Genomic DNA, 21,054 nt, shown 5'->3' with positions numbered 1-21,054 from the left:
ATAATGGGCCTGACAGCTTAGCCACGAAGGAAGCCCCATGCGCTCTGAAATTTTGACAGAGGCTGTTTGAGGTAACCATGATACATTTCACAGTGACCTCTAAGACAAGTAAAAAAGCCATAAGATCTACCGCGCCCCTCCCAGTCCTTGCAAAGACGAACGCATTTTATGGCATTCATGAAATTTAATAGACTTGGCTCTATGTATGAGGCTGAAAAGTAAAATAATCAGAGAGAAATGACATTCACTCTTCGGCCCCTGTCCGCAAAAGCCTGTTATAAAGCCACCACAGTTACCGCGTTGGCACCATGATTCTGGGGGAAGAATGCTGCAGCACTTCATGCTGAGGTACCACGAGTTGGCCGCCTAACAGGCAGTCAAACATAAATGTGCACTTACCAGAGCAAGCACGGAACAGCTGCATTTTTCCAGCTCTGAAAAGCTTCCAGGTTCCGTGTAGATGACCAAACCGCGCTTTAGTTCACGTTTCGCGACCAATTTGCTTAGCGCTGCTACACACCCTGCCCAAATTCGTGACGAATAATCAGGACTGCTTCATATTTGTAGGTAGCGGAGCGCAGATGCGTCTAGCCTACTGGTTTTTACTGACTGGTTACACATGAATAAACCGTGCGCAAGCTTGCTTCGTGAGGACCAGAATGTCACAAGCGAAAACGAGCTGCGCAAGCACTGTGTGAGAATCAGTCCACATATTTGTTCCTTGGCTTGGCATGCACATGTTTCGACGGAAATTACCGGGAAGCCAGGTTAGGGCCAATGAGGCTCGAACTCGTATGGTGCCGTATATGACTGCTCAACAGATGTACTCTCATCCTTATCGATTGCAGGCTGAAATGCATAAACAGTTTAGCATTACCTCAATAACCCTCTCAGCAGACGCTATGTAGGCATTGTGAAAGCAGTGGTAGTTTTAACATACGGAACCGCTCTATATGCACTCGACTGCTTTTACCTACTGCATGGCTGTCGTATTGCTCTTTGAATAATGCGTGTTAATATAGTGATATCATCTGGTATCGGTACCTTGCAGGATAGGCGCAATTAATATGTCCGTCTAGTCTTTTATTTCAACGCGACAGAGCTAAAATGACCATTACATGGTTGTTTTATATACTTCTGTATTGTACTTCCAAAAACTAATACTAGAGCCTGCGATTCTATCTCCAGACTTTTTGTGCTCTGGAACCGCTCTACATTCCACACAAAAACTTGCAGAATGCTTAAGCCTGGCCATTAAAAGTAGAACTGGACAACGTTATCGGATTAACCCACCTATGCTCCAGGCATTCAGAAGTGCGCAAGAGTGGTTGACGGAACAATACCATGTAAGAAAACGGCTGAGGATCGAAAACCAAACATGCTTATCTGTTTTCGTGTTAAAGTGACAGCAGTAATTATCGGAATGAGCACGCCATTCCGGTGTTACACTTTAGATTTCCCTCTCTTTCCTCATTTTGTGTTTTGCTGCCGATTACGAAACTATGGCTGTTTGTCCAAAATCACTTGAAAACAAATTTAAGATTTTGGAATATCAGCGCCTGCCTTCAGCTCACTATGCTACTTCTGGTGCTACTTAGCACATAATCGCGCACCGTAGCGACGCAGTGCTTCTGGAAAACTTGTTTTGTACACTTAAGAGCCACCTCTTTGCCACTGAATTAAACTTTTTGGTTATAGTATACTAACACAGAAATATTAGGAAGTTCTTCTTCGTCATCTTAGCTTCGGACAACTTTCTAGATGTTAGCTTGACTCTGACAACAAGGACCTACTCCGTGTGTTAGTCGACAGCACAGATACCAATAATTCGGAATGAGCTAACGTTCTTAGAATTTCGCATTTATTCTCTTGTCGGAGATTGCACGCCTGTGCATTTTTCACAAAATGTTTTATCATCAGTCCATTTGCTGCGAGTTACTGCTTCCTCCTTCACACATTTCATGCCGCGCAGATCACATACACAAGGTAGGCATTTCTACATGCAAAACTTAAACCTTCTCGGATTCTTTTATTCCTCGCACGCCATATGACTGGAACCACCCTCCTTCCTCAGTTACCACAATTCCTGAACCTGGTATTGTTTTAGACTGCTGTCACCGCTTCTAATGACTAATATATTGTGTTGATCACTTATTCAAACTGTTATCTTTGTTTTGGTAATTTATTGTTCTCAGCTGTTGTTTGTATTTTCCTTGTTATTGCGTACAACGCAGTATCCTCTGTAATGCTTTATTATGAAGGTAGAAGAAATAAATCAATAATAAATAAATTCGCGCACAAAAATAAAGCAGAACTTAATACCGAATTACAAGCTTTAAGTGCTCGCGCATGCTTCCGAGCGAAAAGTGGTTAAGCGCTGCCTATTTCAAGCAGCAAGAATTTTTCTCTGATTTTGCCTGGCCTGGTTTTAGGTATTTCATGTAAAAACTCACTGCTAGCTTCCGCCATTCGTGTGGCTCGTCGTAAGGCATCTCTCTCTTCACCCTAGAGTGGCTCACTTCAGGAACTTTTCCAGCCTGCTGCCCGCATGCAATCACACGCAGAAAAAAAACACAGATTCATGCAATGACACGGCCCTGATCATAATTTTTTCGGTCCTAATTTTAAGACACCTGAAAGAAGAAACCAACTATGGGCTGAATTATGTCCAACATTCTCGGACTTGAAAATTTAAAAATACTGTTAGGCAATTATTGAAAGCCCATTCTTCTGATTCTCAGCAAAGTCGTTCCCCTAAATTGTTTCCATCGACCGCGTTGAACAGTTAAGGCCATATAGAACCAATGGGAAACACTTGATCATAGCAAAAATGTTAATAGAAAATGCAAGACTTCTGTCGGGTAATGTGCGGATGTATTGGTTGTTATCTTGAAATATTACATTGTATGAAAAAATCTCGTCCATAAATGGTTTCCCGCTCAAAAACGCTTTTAAATAGTAATATATAGAAACACTTGCATCCTGGATTAAATACATGTTCTGCAGTAATATCTACGTAATCTAGCCAAACCTATTCCTCCGACAAACCTCGATTACACTGCTGCATCAACACTACTAATCGCTCCACGATCCATTAATTCGCTTCATCTCCGCTGCATCATCACTGTACGCTGCACCGATTAGGCACTGAATTAAAATACAACCTTTTTCCTTAGTGTTTCTAGACTGGTTTATTTTCTCATGTAGATACAATTCCTCATAACAAATGTTGGTGCGTATGTGTAGCGCCATCTTTTCGGGCTAACCTGAGCTATTTGTTTTAATTGCTGGGGCACCCGGCAGATGGCACTACATTTAGAAAAATACGTTTTCACTAGTCGTCGGCGCATTCTACTGCGAGTGAATGTGGAGAGATGGACTTCCAGCTCGATCAGCGTGTATACATATAATTCTGTGTGAAGCTTGCCAGGACAGCCACACAGACGTATGCGCCTTCGTGACGCTTACGGCAGCGAGACATTATCGCGGGCGCGTGTTTTCCAGTGGCAAAACAGGTTCCTTTTGCGGGAGAACGTCGGTGGAAGACGACACAAGGCAGGGGCGCCCTCAACCTCACGGAATGAAAACAACGTGACTCGGTTCAGGGAAATAGCACAGCAAGGCAGCACCATTACAGTCCGCATACTATCAGATGCTCTCGACATTAGTAAGACAACATGTCACCAAATTTTGCGAAAGAACTTGGGGAAACGAAAGCTGAATGCCAGACTTGTGCCGCACTCCCTCACACAAGACCAGGACACGCGGGCATCAGTGAGCGCTGATTTGCTCTCCAAGGCAGAGAAGGATGCTGCAGTCGTCGACAGCATCATTGCTGAAGAGAAAACGTGGTGTTTACAATACGATCCTCAAACAAAAAGGCAGAGTGCCGAATGGCGGTCCACAAGCTCTCCGGCGTCGAGAAAGGTGTGGCAAAAAATACTAAGACAAAGACAACGCTGATAGTTTCTTTTTCGATGCCAGATATGTCGTCCACCGTGAGTTCTTCCCACAAGGGCAGACGGTGAATCAGGACTTTAATATCCGCGTGCTCCAACACAGGCGTCATGAACTGCGACGCAGTCGCCCTGACTTATGGGAATCTGGAAAATGAAGTCTTCTCTACGATAACTCAAGGCCGCACATTGCTCTCAGCGTGACAAAATTTTCGCCAAGAACAGCATTACAGTACTTCCCCAACGGCCATACTCGCCTGGCCACTCCCTATGCGATTTTTCCTGTTTCCTCGTGTGAAGAGAGCCCTAAAAGGTCGCTGGATGGGGAGCGTGGCGGCCATTCAAGACGCCACGACAAAGGAGCTGACAGCCCTGCCAGAAGAAGCGTTTTCCAACTGTTTCTGAGACCTCAAGAAGCGTTGGAAGCAGTGTGTAGACTGCAATGGAGACTATTTCGAAGGGGTGCTGCACAAATGATTTCAGTCTTAAACGCATTTTTTTAATGGACTCAGTCTCGAAACTTTACGGACAAATGTTGCACATCCGTATAAACTGTATCTCTACGGATATATCTCATCAACCATGTAAAAAAAAACCAAAGAATTGTCCATCACCGACGCAAGTTTTTATTCCACCGCTTGGTATTCTTGGATGTTGTGAGACAGGTACGAGAAAGAATGAATAAAGAGAGGTGAGGGAAGGATGTGAAGGTTGACGAGGAGCAAGTATAGGTTTATTAGCCTCTAATAGTGGAGTTAAGAGAAAGGAGAAAATAGGGCTGGGTTTATATATATATATATATATATATATATATATATATATATATATATATATATATATATATATATATATATATATATATATATATATATAATGGCGCGTGCTCATGGGAGCGCGCCGACGATGAAGACGAAGTGTGCGTGTGCCGGGGGACAAAGACGAAGTGTGTGTGTGGTTCGGACAGCCATCTTGTGAGTTCCCTGCTGTGCGCTGGACTTCGCTGAGACCGTGATCTGTGCCGGTCCTGTCTTCGTTAGAATATATATATATATATATATATATATATATATATATATATATATATATATATATATATATATATATATATATATATATATATATATAGAGCACGGAACTTCGGAGTTTGTGTCCGCCACATTTGTAAGCTATCACGAATGCATGACACCCTCAAGGAACAGAAGAGTGGGTGGATGGCAGGCCTTTAGAGCCTACGAATGTTGCGGTGACCATTCAAGAACGTTCCCCTCTCTTAGCGGGCGGGGATCTAACGAGCCAGAGCAAGTGATCTTCCATGTGTAGCTGAGAAATCCCTCACTTTGACTCGAAATACCATATTTAAGGCCCGCCTTCCCTGTAACATCTAGAAAACTCTCAGTTTTTAAAAAGTGAGCAAAATTCGCTTTCTGAAATTGCCTGAAATTGCGTGAAAACACTTTTTTCTCAAAATTTTACCCCTATGGATGCCTGAAGAAGAGCTAGTTTCAAGAAACGGAACATTGCGGTTAGACTATGGCATAACGACTTTCTTTCGTAAATGCAGTGCGTCCACAGACAATGGGTTATATGTATGAGTGAACAATGAATAACAAATGAACAAAATTCACTAAAATGCCAATACTCAGAGCTCTTTTCAATTGAACCATAACAGCAAACCATTTCTTTTTATCATGAAATAAAAGTCCTGTTGAAAAAACGCCAGTCAAGAGGCTGCTTAAAATAGTGCGTTTGAATAACTAAATCATTTTTTTTTCTTGATTTGCTCTTAACAGGGCTTACTTCTTGCTCCCGGTAACATGGCGCATTCGACGAACGCATCTATATGACAAAATTTCAGGACCATTTCTTTAAACTATTCCACTCTTCTGAACGTTCTCTTAATAAAAGGTGCTGGAGTTAAGAGCAAATTTGCTTCCTAATTGAGCCTTAAGCATTTCAAATTCCTGTTCTGTTCATGCTCAAAGAAAGAAATCTATGAATTCTCTTACAAAGTTTCTTTTCTCTGAATCTACCTGAAAGGGCAGCATTGTAGCGAAAAGAAGAAAGGTAGCGGAAGACCGTCATGGCTTACTTGGCTCTCACTGGAAAACTTCGGTACTGAAAGAGTGGACGCCACAAGTTTTGTAACTTTGATCTGTGGGTGCCTTTAAAGACACAGCAACTGCACAGTGTCAGACAAGAAAGCTAGCTACACCTCTGCTTCTGGCATGAATACTCTTGATATTGCGGAAATAACCTTCCTACCAGCCATCTTAAAGGGAAAGAGGCAGACAGAAATCTTTCTTTCGCAATTCAGGATACCTGGTTGACGAATACGATTAAATAACCTGACCCAGCCTTCCGCGACCATGGACTGTCTCAAAGAAAGGTTTTTGCTAATACTTTCGGAAAAACATAAGCCAAACTAATTGTGTCGAAGCGCCAACATTTAGATATATTACGGATATATTTCGCGTTATCGAAGTAGTGCTGATGGTGCTGATGATGAAATTTCGCACATGAGACACAATAGGGCATGTTCACAACACATTGCTATAGAGTGATGTTTGTATTACATGCCCTGTTAGTGCACAATGCTCAGCCTTTTGTAAGTTATTTATGAGAGGCTGTTCATGAATGGTTCATTATCAGTCATAGTTCAATGTATGTCAATCAGGCCCAAAACATCTTGAAATATTCCATAATAACTTGGTAAAAATTACTTCTATTTCCTTTTGCCACTGCAACGACGCTTTAAGCACAAATTCTTTTAGTGTGCTTCCCTTAGCATTCGCTTCGTTTTGCTAAGCAAACAAATCAGGATGCTTTATCAGTATTAGGAATTTTATGGCGCCAAATTTTCCGGCGCTGAACTTGAACAAAACTTGAGCATAGCACACAAAATGCTCACTTGAAATCACAACAGTAATTACAAGAAGGCCCCGCATCATCAGAGACGCCACTGCGTTGAACGAAGTAGCCCAAATGCATTTCCACGTTCACGTTTTAGAATGACACGTGTCGCGAAAGATGTTGCTATAGAAACCGAGAAACTTATGGCGTCTATTTCCCTGCAGCTGCATCTCGCCGATTCTTTGTTGGGCAGTAAAAACCTGCATTGTCTTTTAAACGTGGCTGTATAAACGGTTCACTTTGTAAACTCAAAAATTCGTCAAACAAACCGGCTTCATGTCTCTTGCGCTAACACTAGAGAGGCGACCAAGAGCCTTCAAGTCGTTTCCTTGGTAATAGCATTTTTAACGGCTCTGAAGCAATTTATAAAGCATAAAGCGTGCTCCAACTGCAAACGTCAGAAAGTAATTAAGCTTTTTTTTTCTTAAAAACAAACGCACTCCTGGGGCTTAAAAGCATATACTTCGCGCATTTGACTGTAAGCGGCTTTATGTCAGCTTTTGTTCTGAGCCCCTGCATCTTAGTAGACGCGAAACTGACCGTGAATATAGCATATTTTGCCTTCCTGAGCATAGCATACGCTTTCAAAGTGGCCCGAGCAAGTATACAAAGCTTTCAGCTTACGTTAACTGCGATATATTGACTATTATTGAGGTAAATGAGCTAACATTAATAATTTTAGAGGTTGCATAAATGCTCTGAGCTTTCAAAGCCACGGTCCTCAAGCAGACATTTATTCTTCTGACCCTGCATCGTTCCTGGCTGTGCAGCGTTACGAAGACAAAAAGTGTTTGTATTTATGATATCTTGGCTGTCTCATAATATTTCAGCTTTTTTTTTACACTTCCACAACACACTACCGGCAATCTTCATGGGCGCGTGTTGGTGGCAGTATTTACTAGAACGGAGCTAGGATTGTTTGTAATTTCATAAAAGCCAAGAAGGAAATTGCCGCGGGCTCTGCAGCTGCCGCATTGAGTGGTGGTTGCCTCAAAAATCCCGCAAATGAGTTTATAAGGAGGCAGATTTGGTAAAAAGCAGCAAGGAAGTGGCGGCGATAGAGATCTCGTGGATGCCTGCAAAGGGCATCCCGTGACATAGCGATGTGTAAGATGCAGCTTAGTGTATCGGTGTTGATGCGGTGGGCAGACAGAGTGTACGGCCGTTTGGAATCCTTGCGAACGCTCACATCGAGCCCCAGTGGTAATTAATGAGGGGTGGGGGGGGGGGCGCAAAAGCGCTCAATTCTGTGGGACAATACCATGTAACACTTTCGCGGAGGAAGGGGCTTCCTCCGCGAAGGGAACTTTGAAATATGAGGAGGTGCTCTCGCAGCAATTAATTTGCTACAACCTGTTTCCACCGCCTAACTTTTCACAACGAAGTTGTTCTTTAGCCCAAAGGAGCTGAAAAGTCAATGTGAATGCCACTGGTTCATTATCATAAAGAAATATCTTACGAATACAACTATCAAACGTGCTGCATGCAATGCGGTAACATTAATTTGTAAGTCCTCCCAAGACCTTTGCAAGGTATACCAGACTGAGTAGGTTGCGCCGTTATTTTTTTAAACAGGCACCAAGACCGATGTATCTGTCAGCGAATGAAGCTACCGCTCAGACTCAGACATGAGGCCAGTGGCCTTAGCCGCCACAATTATGGGTGAGCAAACTTAACAATTTTTCGTGAACGTTACGTGTACCTTCGGATTTTTTGATGGTCCTCTGCAGCTCGTCCAAAATAGGTCCGCAAATGAGACGTAAAGCTCTCCGCGTGTTTTTCTTGTTTCCATAAATCTCTTTTTGTATCGTTGTCTTCGTAGCTCCGGCAATCAACTAACAAGTACATTTAAATTAGCCATAAATCATGCTATACAACTTTATTTTTACCGTAAAGCGACCTACGCCGATCTACAGCTTGCAATTCAGCACTTTTCTTTGTCGCACAAGATCTGACATTTCATGTCGACCTTTAATTTAATACGGTTGTGTTAAGAATAAACCTTCGCTGCAATCAAGTGCCAATATTAAGCTTCTCGCGATATTTCACTTGTTCGAGCTGGAATATATGTATTTGCGGACCACTGTTCAAAACATCTTAGTTCCGAGTACGCTCAGCATATTTTATGAAATCTTTTTCTCTCTAGTTCCCATTTGCCTGTCTGAATCAGCCCTATGTCATGTGACCGCAATTTCACTATCAAATTGCAAGGTGAAAGTGCGATAGAAAAGTTGTGTTAATTTCTACACGATTAAAACGTCGCACTGATCAGCTGCCCAAACCCTTACCAAACTTCTTGTGTGACACCACGTATCTTTAGCCGCCGCAGTGGCTTAGTGGTTATTGTGCCCGGCTGCTGACCAGAAAGATGTGGGTTCGATCCAGTTCACGGTGATCGCAGTTTCGATAGAGGTGAAACGCTAGAGGGCCATGTACTGTGCGATGTCAGCGCACGTTACAGATCTCCAAGTGACCAGAATTATACGGGGCCCTCCACCACAGAGTCCCAATAGCTTTAATCACTATGGGTCGTTAAACTGCATAAAACCGAACTAATTATTTTTATACATCTGAGGTAGTCCACGCCCCCCCCCCCCCCCCCCCCCCCTCTCTTAGTTTTCTGTCAAGAGTGCCTTTAGCTGGCCGCAGCGGTGGCCTAGTGGTCTGAGCCTCCGCCTCGCATGCGCGAGGTGCGGGGTTCGATCCCCAGTGCTGCCGGGTACCCACCGGTGGTATAATGAGTACAAGCTTTCCCCTGGTCTGGTGCTCGGCTTGTTTAGTGTGAATTGCTTGGGAAATGGGTCTCTGACCCCAACTTGAGTAAACAAAAATACCGCATGCCATGGCGCTCTTTGACCACAGATGCCCTTGCGCCATAAAGGAAATAATCATCTGTGAGTTCCCTTAACTCAGGATTACTACGAGGTGTTACGATTTCCCTTTGCGAAATGAACGGGGAGAGGCGCAAAGAACAACTTAACAGGATGACACGACTCTATAATGTATTATCAACTACTTCTCCTTTTCATTGTTCTAAATCTGTGTTTTACCGTTGTTTTATTATTTCAAATGTTACCAGCCAGATAAAATTAACATCAAATTTAATACAAACAATCAGCGCATCTTCTGTGCTTACTTCTAATTTTGCAGATCCAGTTCACGTAGAAGTCACGTGCGTTGACGAGAATGTATTTTAGTTAACTTTAGCACGAAACTCTTAACACTCGTCATCGTCATCGTCATTTCTAATATGTGCCTGCCACATGTACCAAGTTTAAGTTAAGCAAGGTAGGCTACTTTTATTTCACAACATTCTTGCGTCTCCGCACTCCAAATATGCACCGACTGGGTAAAACACTGTAACCACATTTTTTGTGCTGATGTATAAAATAACACTTCTTCGAATGTTGTTCCAATATACAGCTCCAATATTACTTACGCTGAGGGTTTCTATTCATTATGCAAAGAAGTATTTCCGGTAAAGGTAGTAAATGCACCATTTCACCAAACGAAACACCGTCTTCATTTCAGCGGCCTTGTCTCTCAAGGTCACCGCATTTAAGGTGAGTGCATAATCACGCCATACTTGCTTGCCAAACATACCTTTGCCCCAGATTTTTTTTTGTCTCATCCTTAAACAATATGAAACAAACGTATTATAATCTGGAGTTTAAAAGCTATCAATCAGATAAAAAAGTTCATTGTATCCCGCTCAGTTGAGCTGCGTTAAATGAATTAACGGTCCCTTATAGCTAAGACACCATGTCCGCTGCGATGCAAAGTTTTCAAAAATCTCATTCAAATTTTTGCCCCTATTCGACTGCCCTTTTTTTTTAGAGAGGCTCACTTCTCAGTTTTGTTTCCACGCTTAGTAGAAGACAGTCTGCTCGATCTTGAACTGAATTGTAGTCTACATGAGGCGGGTCATAGCACATAAATTTTAACTTCTTCTAATGGCTCATTTAGAAGTTAATGGCGATAAGAAACTAAATGTCGCATTTTGGCCCACTCTCCTAACAACTGCGAAGGCCAGCATGGCCTTTTTTGCATAGATCAGAATTAGCAGTTGGTCACCTGAGTATATAAAGGCTTTGCCGGCTTTCTCTTGAGACTCAGAAGAAGACCGGTTCATACATTCCTAATTATAACCTTTCTTACGTATGCTTCGAGAGCACAATATAAAAAGGACATCAATTTCTCCATGCAGAAGAATGCAGTGGAAGGTTCCTTGAGGACTTTGCACATTCAGTCTCGTAGAAAGCTTAGAAGTAGGATACTATGGCCAAAGATATGTAAGGCAGGAAGGTAATATATAATTCAGCTTGGCAGGAGTGTTCGCTAAGAACTTAAACAATACTATGGCTAGAGATAAAGAAAGTTAAAATCCATTAAATTATCAAAGAGAAACAAAAAATGCTAGGCAATACTTGACGTTGTCTCTGAGCTTCAGTATCATGTCTCGTGTAACCCTCCTTGTCTGTTGCCCGTGTTTCAATTTAGGTTCCTTAATTTCAATATATAACAGGTAGAGTAGTCCGAATCATCCCTTCACATCAGACGACAACGAAAGTAAAACATAGGCGCGGCATTTACAAAAACCATCTGGAATGCTTGACTCCTTCATGTGCCCATTTATGATTGACAAGCTTTTACATAGGACAGCTAGGTTGTTCAGGCGAGGGAGGAACTAAAACATAATGAGGCTGTAATCAAAGAATACGTTGCTTCTTCCAGTGAGTGCATGAATGTTGACTTGAGTCTTCTCACACCCCAAGTATTTCAGCAAGCTTTTTATGAATGTATGGTCTAAATAATTTGCACGTTTAATACTCACGCAAGATAAATAAAACGGAGCCTTGCTCTCATACTCAGTCTATATGCATTAAAATAAATTTCAAAGTGCTCACAGGTATTTGTCCCGGAATTGTGAGTAACCAAGAACTGAATGCTACCAAAATTACAACGCGGATGCTTTTCTTTGTGCCGGTTCCAGATACTCAGGTGCGGCAGAGACCTGAAGACTGGCGACAAGTGCCTGGTAGGAAGATCTGACATGCAAGCATATTCTTTCCCAAAAGCACAGATTTAAGGGATACGATCGAGCGAACTACAGTTCAAAGAAACGAAAGCTTTTCACAGCAGTTCATGGCTGAACACAATGTACGCCGCAATCCTTCCGTGAACATCCGCTTACCTAAACCGCACAATCTTGAAGTTTGGCGCACTCATAGACATTCAGGTGGTTGGAGGGAAATTAGTGTGTGGCGATTTTAACAATTCTAATGCAACAAATGACTTTCTTTAGCCGGCACTTCTACACATTGAAATAGCCTCTTACATTTCCTTCTAACTTGCTGCTGCTTTGTCTGCAACAAGTATCTTAGGATAGAAAGTTCGCTGGGAGTATGTTTGTTTTTAATAAGCTCTAATAAGCTCATCTGCCGCAACATAGGCTTAAAGGACTATAGACACAAAATTTTTGCTTACGTGTTTTATTATTTCAAACGACGCGCTAAGCATTGCTGTATACGAAGCAGTCTTTGGTATTTGGCTACGACCCCTAAATAATTTATAATTGAATTTCTTCTTGACGCTGCTTCGGTTTCAGTTTCATCGACCAAGCGATGGCTGTGCCGTGTAGTCGATGCTTGGGTGACGCGAGGAAAAAAAATGGCAATATTACTGCTGATTCATCGTTTAAGTGTAATTCAGCTATTGAAATAGGCTGTTTTATGTACTGCAGTGAGTTAAAACTAAGTATCACGATTTATATTGTCATTTTTGTGCATCACGTGGCCTATACATCAACTACCCGTCAGCGCCACCATTAGGTTCATGAAACCGAAACAGCATGAAAGAAGAAATTCAATTAGATAATATCTAGCGGTTGTACGCGAAAACCACGCAGTGATTCGTGCATTCTAATCTCTAAAGCGTCATTTTAAAGAGCAAAACACGCCATAAAATTAGGTGTCTATGGTCTTCTGAAGATGCTCCCTCCTAGAGTGTAAATGCTTGATAGTGCTCAATTCATGCGTTTACAGGCCTGTCCTGGCCAGAGACCTTAGCTCAGTGAGCAGAACGACGACTGACCTTATATTTTTGAACATCTACAATGCTGTTGCAAACATTCATTTAAGACTCAATCCATGGTAATACTAAAGGAGAAAGTCGAAAGCAGCCTGGATCGAGTTCAAATATTTACAGCCGTGCAAGCTCGCAACAGCTTCTATGGGACATTGTTACCGCTGTATAACTGTACAGAGCTAAGCAAAATATAGACAACTTAAATTTTTCAATATACTTAAATTCTTACATAACTAACACATACATTTCTGAAATCTAATTTTTCTTAAATTATTCAAGGCATCCACATCGTCTCGTTTGGCTGATCAGGTTACACAGAAAAAAGAGAGGTTGTATTCGCTCGTATTATGTGCACGTGTGATCTGTGGGATGGTGTCAAGATCATTAATTGTGTGTTCTCTTTCTCCCCAACCCCAGGTCCCATACTGCGCAGGCAAATGCCACAACGATGTATGCGTCTGCCCGTGGGAAGAAACAGATTTCCCCTCGCCGTCAAAAACAACTAATTTCCTCGAGCCTGATAGAACGACGACCGAAATGCTCCGGACAACAATGTCTTCCATGACGGGTAAATCTGAGTCAACGTTACATCCACAGGCAGTGGTAGGGATGTCTTCTGGATCACCCTCTTTCGAACCTGACTCAGGAGGACAGTCGTCAGATAAGCCCTCATATAGGAAGACTGATTTTCCTTCCGCACCAAAGGCAGATACTGAGGCCACTCCTCCTGATCTTCCTGACGAAAAAGTCTCAACACATGTGCCTCCCGCCAAGAAAACAAGGAAACGACACCACTGCAGGTGTCACGGCAAAAACTCAACATGGAACGAACCGTGGATTATTCGGGGCGAATAATAGACGCTCACTAAGAGGTGAAATAAGTGAAAGAAAATATTGTGCGCATATTTATGGCAATGTTTCGAAGGTGCGGTGATAGTCGCAACAGGGCCTACACTGGTGCATAACGAATGCGCGTTGTAGTGTAAGTATTATTATGTTTGTCTTCAAGTCGCGATATTAGTCCTGTGCCATGAAAAATGAAGGCACAGATCTAAACGCCATGAATGTTGGACCCTCTATGCTTACACGTTTGCACCACGACATCGCCGAGGTTGTTTTTGCTGACAAATTATGTTTTATCCTTTCTGCTATGCTAGGAGCACATGGAAACGCCACTGTAAAATAAACTCTTTTTACACTGGGACTGTATTTGATTCCAGGTTGCATGTTTCTAGCACGCGGCTCCGCTGTACATATAGAACATCAATCACACTGCCATGTTCATCAATTTTTTAAGGAAGGCCGCCATGTTCTGGTTATCTTAAGGTCTAATAATGCGACCGACGTAACGCCATGTAACGTGTTAAAGGTTTCGCTTGGCTGTGAGAACCCGCCTGAATACGCAAAAGCTCATTATGAAGCTAAAAACGTTTCAAGTACAGTTCTTTTCTGAGGAATGCTTCGTAAAGCCCTTGATGTCATCCCATGCAAGAACTGTTTTGGGAAGGCAGTCATTTTTTATCACCCTGCTGAATAAGCTATCTACTTTTTAAGGGTAAATATATGTTTACGTGCCGTAAGAACGCTCAGCTGAAGAGATTCACGGAATAAATTCAACCCCTCGGTATTTATAACTTGTACTGAATCATGGCTCACAGATGTTTCTTTCATTTCGCGCCTGTTCAAATTCCGCCACTTGGTCTGAGACCAAATTTGAGGCCTCGTGCTTATCAGCTGAAAACTTTATGCAACCTTTCGTAACACTTTAGAACTATCTCCAAAAGTTTTTCACAAAATATTTTCAATGTAAGTAAGGAAAATATTTTACTAATGCACATTAAAAATCTATATTGCACTTACGTATACTTATATAAATGCATAATATACATTATATAAGAATATATATATTTTAATAATATATTATTTTATATAATATATACATATATAGAACTTATGTGCACTGTATACTTATAGGACACATAACATAACTTAGTACTTATGACAGAACTTGTCTCTCCTCCAGTTGAAGAATGAACACCTGCTTTCGCATGTCTACTCGGTTTAACTACGTTAAATCCTTACCAGTTTTTTATTTGATAGTTTTTAAATTTAATAAATGATTTTTATGGCGCAAGGGCATCTTTGACAAAAAAGAGCCAAACACAAGGTGTATGGTCATCATCCGTCAGTAATCACGGGATACCGATTCCCGCTATGAGCTTCGATTGGAATATGCAGTGTGAACCAGCTTCGAGTTCTGTGCACCTCTCACGAGTTGCCGGTATCTTGAACTAATTTTATATGTCCTGCTCACACAGTCGATACGGTGCAATAATCAGAAAAGGCAGTAATAATTAACCGAGCTGTCCTCCCGTGTCAGTGTTATTCGTTAGTGGCCAGCTCCTCCTCTTTTGTGAAATAACCATGCTAGCTTGATAAGAGCTGTCAAGGCACTGTCGAATCAAAAAATTGGTAAAGGTTCCACGTAGTTAAACCGAGTGGACGTGCAAAAGCAGGTGTTCATTCATCACTTGAAGGGGGCCCCTAAGTTTTGCCTTAAGGGTATGACATAATATTTTAGTGGGTTAATGCCCACATAGGCCTACTTGGTAATTATCTGCTTAATATTCATAGATGGCATCGAGTCCTCATACCGCTACCAGCGCTGTGGCGCACCGGCTAAGAGATGCGCCATTGCACTGGCACGTGGCTGCTCCCAAGTTGCTCTTGCCGAGCGACCTCTCGCGCAGCTGGCGCGGCACTCCTCAAAGCTTACCCCAGTAAATCGGGTAAGCTCCAGTAGTAACTCGGATTGCTAGGCAATGGCACAAGATCGGACGTACGGTGAGCATACGTACGGTTACTGGACTCTTGGTTGGTATTGGTAATCGTGTGAGTGCCCTCTCGCACTAAAACTCATCTCACGTGCGAAAGCGCTTTGTGATTGTGTACTCTAACCCAATGTGGCTAGAAAACACATTGGCCAAATCACCTTCAGGACTGCGTCGCTACTAGACATGCGAAAGTTGACGCCATTTATCACACTCTGGGCAAATGGGTCTTGAAGCGCAGCAAACCATGAAGCTGTAAGGTGCCGAAGCTCTGTTTACTCCTATGAGCCGTTGTTGGTGGCTGCCTCCCACACTTAAATGCCACATTTGGCAGCGGCTTTCGATTCGTGTGTGAAAAGTGTATTTTTTGGCGCGAAATCTCGAGTGGGTTAGAAAAAACATCGAGTACATTTTGCTTCGAACAGCAATTTATTTTGATTCAGAAACCAAGCAACACCATTACTTTCTACTTGGAGGCGCCGGCCGTGGAACTGGTGGCGGCCACGGGGCGCCAAGCGGCATGAAATCAATAAAACTTCTCGGTGGCTGGGTTGTTGTACGAATGGGATGTACAATGAGAAGCGACCGCCCAATCGCGTTGCTAGGATGTCCTTCATTGCTCTGAAATCGGGAAGAACAAGAAAACAGATGTCGGGCATTGATTTTGTTGCGCTCAGAAAAAGTGAAATCTACGTTGTTCCCCCGCATCGTGCAAAGCAATTACTGCCTTTCTACGTACATGTATTGGCTCAAATATATACATATACTTGTCTGTTTTTCACTACTAGACCCAGTGTCGACAACCAAGTTAACCGCGCAGCTTTCGGTTGTATACCAGAGACTCCTGATTGAATTGCTTCGCATGCTTTGTTCAAACATGGCAACTTGCACGCAGTATTGTGAAAACATAAAGACTCATCTATGAACGGTGAGACAAAATAAGGCAGACCAATGCACTCTGAGCTTCTTTCCCTCCTGTCACGACCCACTTTACGTTCCCGCAAACGAATTTTTGAAAAAAAAGAAGACCATTCATAAATTGATTCATTGTAGAATTCACAAAATAATACATCATATTCTGAGCCGCAAACAACACGCATTCTACTATATTTCTCGGTCACGCGCCCTCTCTCCTTCGCTCTTGGGCCGATCGTCATAACCATCAGTCTAACTGAGTCTACCGCCGGATAAACGCCTCTCTTAATCATCTACAATTATCTTTCTCTAGCGCTAAGTCAGCCAGCCTAGCCCAGCAAACTTTTTGATCACGTCGGTCAGGCCGACTTGCGGTCGGCCCCTGCTACGTTTGTCTTCGCATAGAATCTATTCTGTTACATGATAGGAGCAACTAATCAAGAAAGAAATTTGACATTTATATTTGATAGTGGGTTGAAAAGATATCTTACCGCTATGGCGTGCCGACTCTTCACCGCTGCCTGCAGTGCGCACAAGGCTGCCGAGTAAAGGAAATGCCCTTTCTATCACAAATATTATGAAAAGTCTTGAATCTATTGCACTCTAATTCATCTATTCCACTATCTATTGCACTGTTTCTTCATATTTTTCTCTTGTTCTTCCCTTCTCATCAGTGTAGCGCCTTTCTGCATAATATTGATGTAGATATGCGCATAACGCAAAACAATTCCGGTCTCTTTGAAAATACTGTATATACGGCGCAATACAATAGTTCAATGTCTAAATTAAGATCATTTATTAGTTATGGGTAGGTAATCAGAATGAGCTGCTCTCGCTATGATCAATTTATCCTGATAAAAATCTTTATTTCAAAGTGAACAAAATTATTACTAAAAAATAAACATCGCCGACAGGAAACGGAAAAGTCGAATCACGTTAGAAAGAAAGCACTATGACGCAATAATAATAATAATAATTGGTTTTTGGTGGAAAGGAAATGGCGCAGTATCTGTCTCATATATCGTTGGACACCTGAACCGCGCCGTAAGGGAAGGGATAAAGGAGGGAGTGAAAGAAGAGAGGAACAAATAGGTCCGTAGTGGAGGGCTCCGGAATAATTTCGACCACCTGGGGACCTTTAACGTGCACTGACATCGCACAGCACACGGGCGCCTTAGCGTTTTTCAAAGATTTGGTTGTCACTCCAGGCATGCGTATGCGACGGCTTGAATGGGGCCTTCCAAGTGCTCAACCTTCTTTCTACCTAAAAGAGGATTACGAGGCCACGATTACTTATCTCGTTTTGCATGAACAACATAATAGCTCATTTGCCTCCTTATTAGTTTGCCATTTTTCATTTGCATTTGAAAACAGTGCGGCACAGTACTCTGTTTGAAGTCTCAATATTCCTGTTATGGTATACAGCTTTCGTCTCGAGTTAAGCTCCGGCCACATTTACGACTACCACACGCTGTCCGTCCGCCATGAGCAAATAGTCCACTCATAAAGCTTTATTAACACCCATACATCAAACTAACTTGAAGACATTTCTTTGCTGCACGGGAATGACCACCGTCATTTTAAAGTTATATCCTGCTATAATATAAATTCTCATCTACATTCCGTACAACAGTGCGCAGGATTCACAACTTCCCTTTTTTTATTAGCGAGTTTACACAGAATGCACCTCGTAAAGCGTTAGATCCCACACTAGACTTCTTACGAGGCCTTGATACTACTTTCATTTACGGCCTCCATGATACTTACCAGTAAGCACCAATATCTTTTTAATCAGGTAGCTCATTTTGGTGTCTGAAAAAGTTGATAGAAAATAACAGTTCTCAAAGCGAATAAGACGAACTAGTTTGTTTTCATTTCTATGTACGTTCTTATTTCCATCATGTACGTTCCTGCTCATCAAAAAACTAAAATTGCAAGGGCAAACAACCCCACTTATCTCGGAGCTTTCATAGCAGCTTCTCAGATGCTAATGGAGTAAGTGGAAAAATGAAAGTGAATTTCGCAGCACCTTTAAATGACTGCAAATGATCAGTCTCAAGTTCCCTCATTGCCTTTATGTCTTGGATCTAGCTACAGTGTTCCATATTCGCAATTTTCACAAAACGAACGCCACACTGCGGCAGCACCCTCAAACTACTGAGTAGTGCGGCCGGAGCGAAACAAAGTAGTTTAGTGCGTAGCGTGAGTTGTATAGCATGGGTGCTTAGCATGAGTTGCATAGCATGATGAATAATAGTGCCGCGTTAAAATGAATTTCAGCAGGTCAGCTACACTGCTGTTTGCGCTGTAATGGGCTCTAAGCGCTCCAAAGTTTTATTTCGCAAGTATTCTGATACCTTTGAAACAAAGAGAAGATGTCTTTCGGACACTAAAGTTTTTTCGACGGGCTGCGCGACGTTCCCTGGATTTTCTTAAACACAGAATCGGCAAAATATTAGGTCAGCGTCGGTGGCGTTAGCCGCAGGATAGTGATTTCATTCCATGAAACATGTTTTTTTTATTTTGTAACACTCTAGGAGCAGCTGTTTTTTAAGTGAAGCCATCGCACCTACCTGAAAGAAATAACCACCAAAGAGGGTAAAAAAATATATACAGTTAACAAACTTTAGCGCACAATGACATCACAAACCAAAAGCAAAAGCCTCCACATAGTGAGCGATGTTAGTGCATGAAAATGTCCTCAGGCGCTCAGAGCTATTCCAGAGCCCTCGACTGTTGCGGCTTCTTCTCTCTTCCTTACCTCCGTCCCTCCTTCCCCGCTTGAGTCGCCTTGGGATGTTAAACCCAAAGCTCACTCACTGAATACCTGTAACACGTTAAAATTTTACGAATTCAGTTTGTTTGGGCATGTGATTTTTTTTCTCATTTGTGTATATGTCTAGTATTGCTTGATTTCTCTTCCTGGTAGATTGTAAGTTATTGTGGCATGTCGAACGGAAAACCGAAATTTCTATGTCCTTATTAAGTGCACCTTTTTCCTACGCTGTACGAACAAAACGGGGCAGAGGCCTCCCCAGGCTTTATTAGTATTTACTCTCTCTCTCCGCAGGACGTGCCCTGAAAATAATTTTTGATTTCATTTCTTTTGATTTGATTTGAAAACCATACCAAACCTTCCATCATGAGACAGTTCCAGTGTGCACCGTGAATTAGGACAGTTTTTATTTTATTAGAAGACTTGTCATGTGCTATAAAAGGAGGCTGCCGAGCAGCGCAAAAAAAGAGCGCGTTCGTAGCGACTCCAGCCATTTTCTAAAATTTCGACTGTGCATCCCGAGTTGTGGAAGCCACTGGGCTGCTTCCCAGTGAAATAGGCGCACCAGCATTATCGCTCCGGGAACAGGAAAAGCAGTTTTCCTTGGCAGTCATTTGTCAACTTAACGATTGAGTGTACCTCCTGCAATTATATTTTTTATCCTTTCACAGGTACAGGGGCGGACTTAGGATTCGCGTTCTGCTGCTGAGAATAAAGCCGCGGATTCATTTTCGATCGCGAAGTTCAAACACAGCTTGCGCTAGATACAAAAACGTTCGTGTGTTAATTCCAAGCGTGTCAACCGGGCCGCTTTTCGTTAAATACAGCATGCTGAAAGCAAGCCAGGTCTATTACTTTAAACACCTACAGTGGATCCACCGAAACAAACTACTTATCCCTCCAAGAGAACATAATAGTACATACCCGATTCCCTATCCTAAACGGAGAGGGCCTATGATTCGAACTAATTATGATCGCCAAACGCTACCTTTTCAGTCAACTAAACCATCGCATAGCTCTGGAATGCACATAGATTTCAACATGTCTTTTACAGTTTTTAAATGTGAATGCAGACATTTCTTGGTTAATTCAGTAATTTTATACACAACTGAATGATATGTGTTATTACTACGCCGTTCCCAAATCGTTTGAATCGCCAATTCAAGTTCCGCGGTTTACAGAGGAAATATTGTATGTAATGTTTTCCATTGGGTACAAAATTGTTCTGGCGTTGTAGTTTTTCTTTTCTGGTGTATTGGTTGTAACGTTTGTAGTGCCGGTTTCGCACTTGATGTTTTCTATTGCCTGTACCCTTTGTATACACACCTGGATTGTTAACAGAAGCTGCGTTTTCTTACAACTTTGGATAACTCGAGACTGATGTACAGGGCGGTACAGTTTTGCCTTTTAAATGGTTGTTTACATTGTATCCCTACCACTGACCAACGTATTTTGTCTGAGTTGTGTTCGTTGCTGCAAAAACTTGTACAAGGGGCCAAGGCCTCATCAAGCTCTGAGCCTTTAGCCTTGGCCTCCTCTTAGACACTGTCTGAGGAACAAATAAAGGCAAAAACAAGCA

The 21,054-nt window shown here is 42.2% G+C and overlaps 1 protein-coding gene across 1 annotated transcript; it reads left to right on the top strand.

Annotated features, from left to right (window-relative positions):
- The first annotated feature begins 8,442 nt into the window (after positions 1–8,442).
- LOC144135169 (uncharacterized) lies at positions 8,443–13,844 on the top strand. Its single transcript, XM_077667910.1, has 4 exons — positions 8,443–8,528; positions 10,398–10,429; positions 11,860–11,904; positions 13,371–13,844. Exons 1-4 carry the CDS (start codon positions 8,495–8,497, stop codon positions 13,806–13,808), a joined length of 549 nt encoding a protein of 182 aa, XP_077524036.1. The 5' UTR covers positions 8,443–8,494; the 3' UTR covers positions 13,809–13,844.
- Positions 13,845–21,054: the final 7,210 nt, after the last annotated feature.

The sequence above is a fragment of the Amblyomma americanum genome, chromosome 5 (genome assembly GCF_052857255.1).
Source record: "Amblyomma americanum isolate KBUSLIRL-KWMA chromosome 5, ASM5285725v1, whole genome shotgun sequence".
In the NCBI taxonomy this organism is placed as follows: domain Eukaryota; kingdom Metazoa; phylum Arthropoda; class Arachnida; order Ixodida; family Ixodidae; genus Amblyomma; species Amblyomma americanum.
The sequence above is the reverse complement of the archived record's forward strand: the minus strand, read 5'-3'. Positions and strand labels throughout refer to the sequence as shown.

Bases quoted from the DNA above. Each gene is read 5' to 3' on its own strand.
- LOC144135169 (XM_077667910.1), top strand. From the start codon at position 8,495: ATGAGGCCAGTGGCCTTAGCCGCCACAATTATGG. The intron at 8,529-10,397 runs GTGAGCAAACTT...TCTTCATTTCAG, and splicing joins CTTAGCCGCCACAATTATGG to CGGCCTTGTCTCTCAAGGTC. The intron at 10,430-11,859 runs GTGAGTGCATAA...TGCCGGTTCCAG, and splicing joins TCAAGGTCACCGCATTTAAG to ATACTCAGGTGCGGCAGAGA.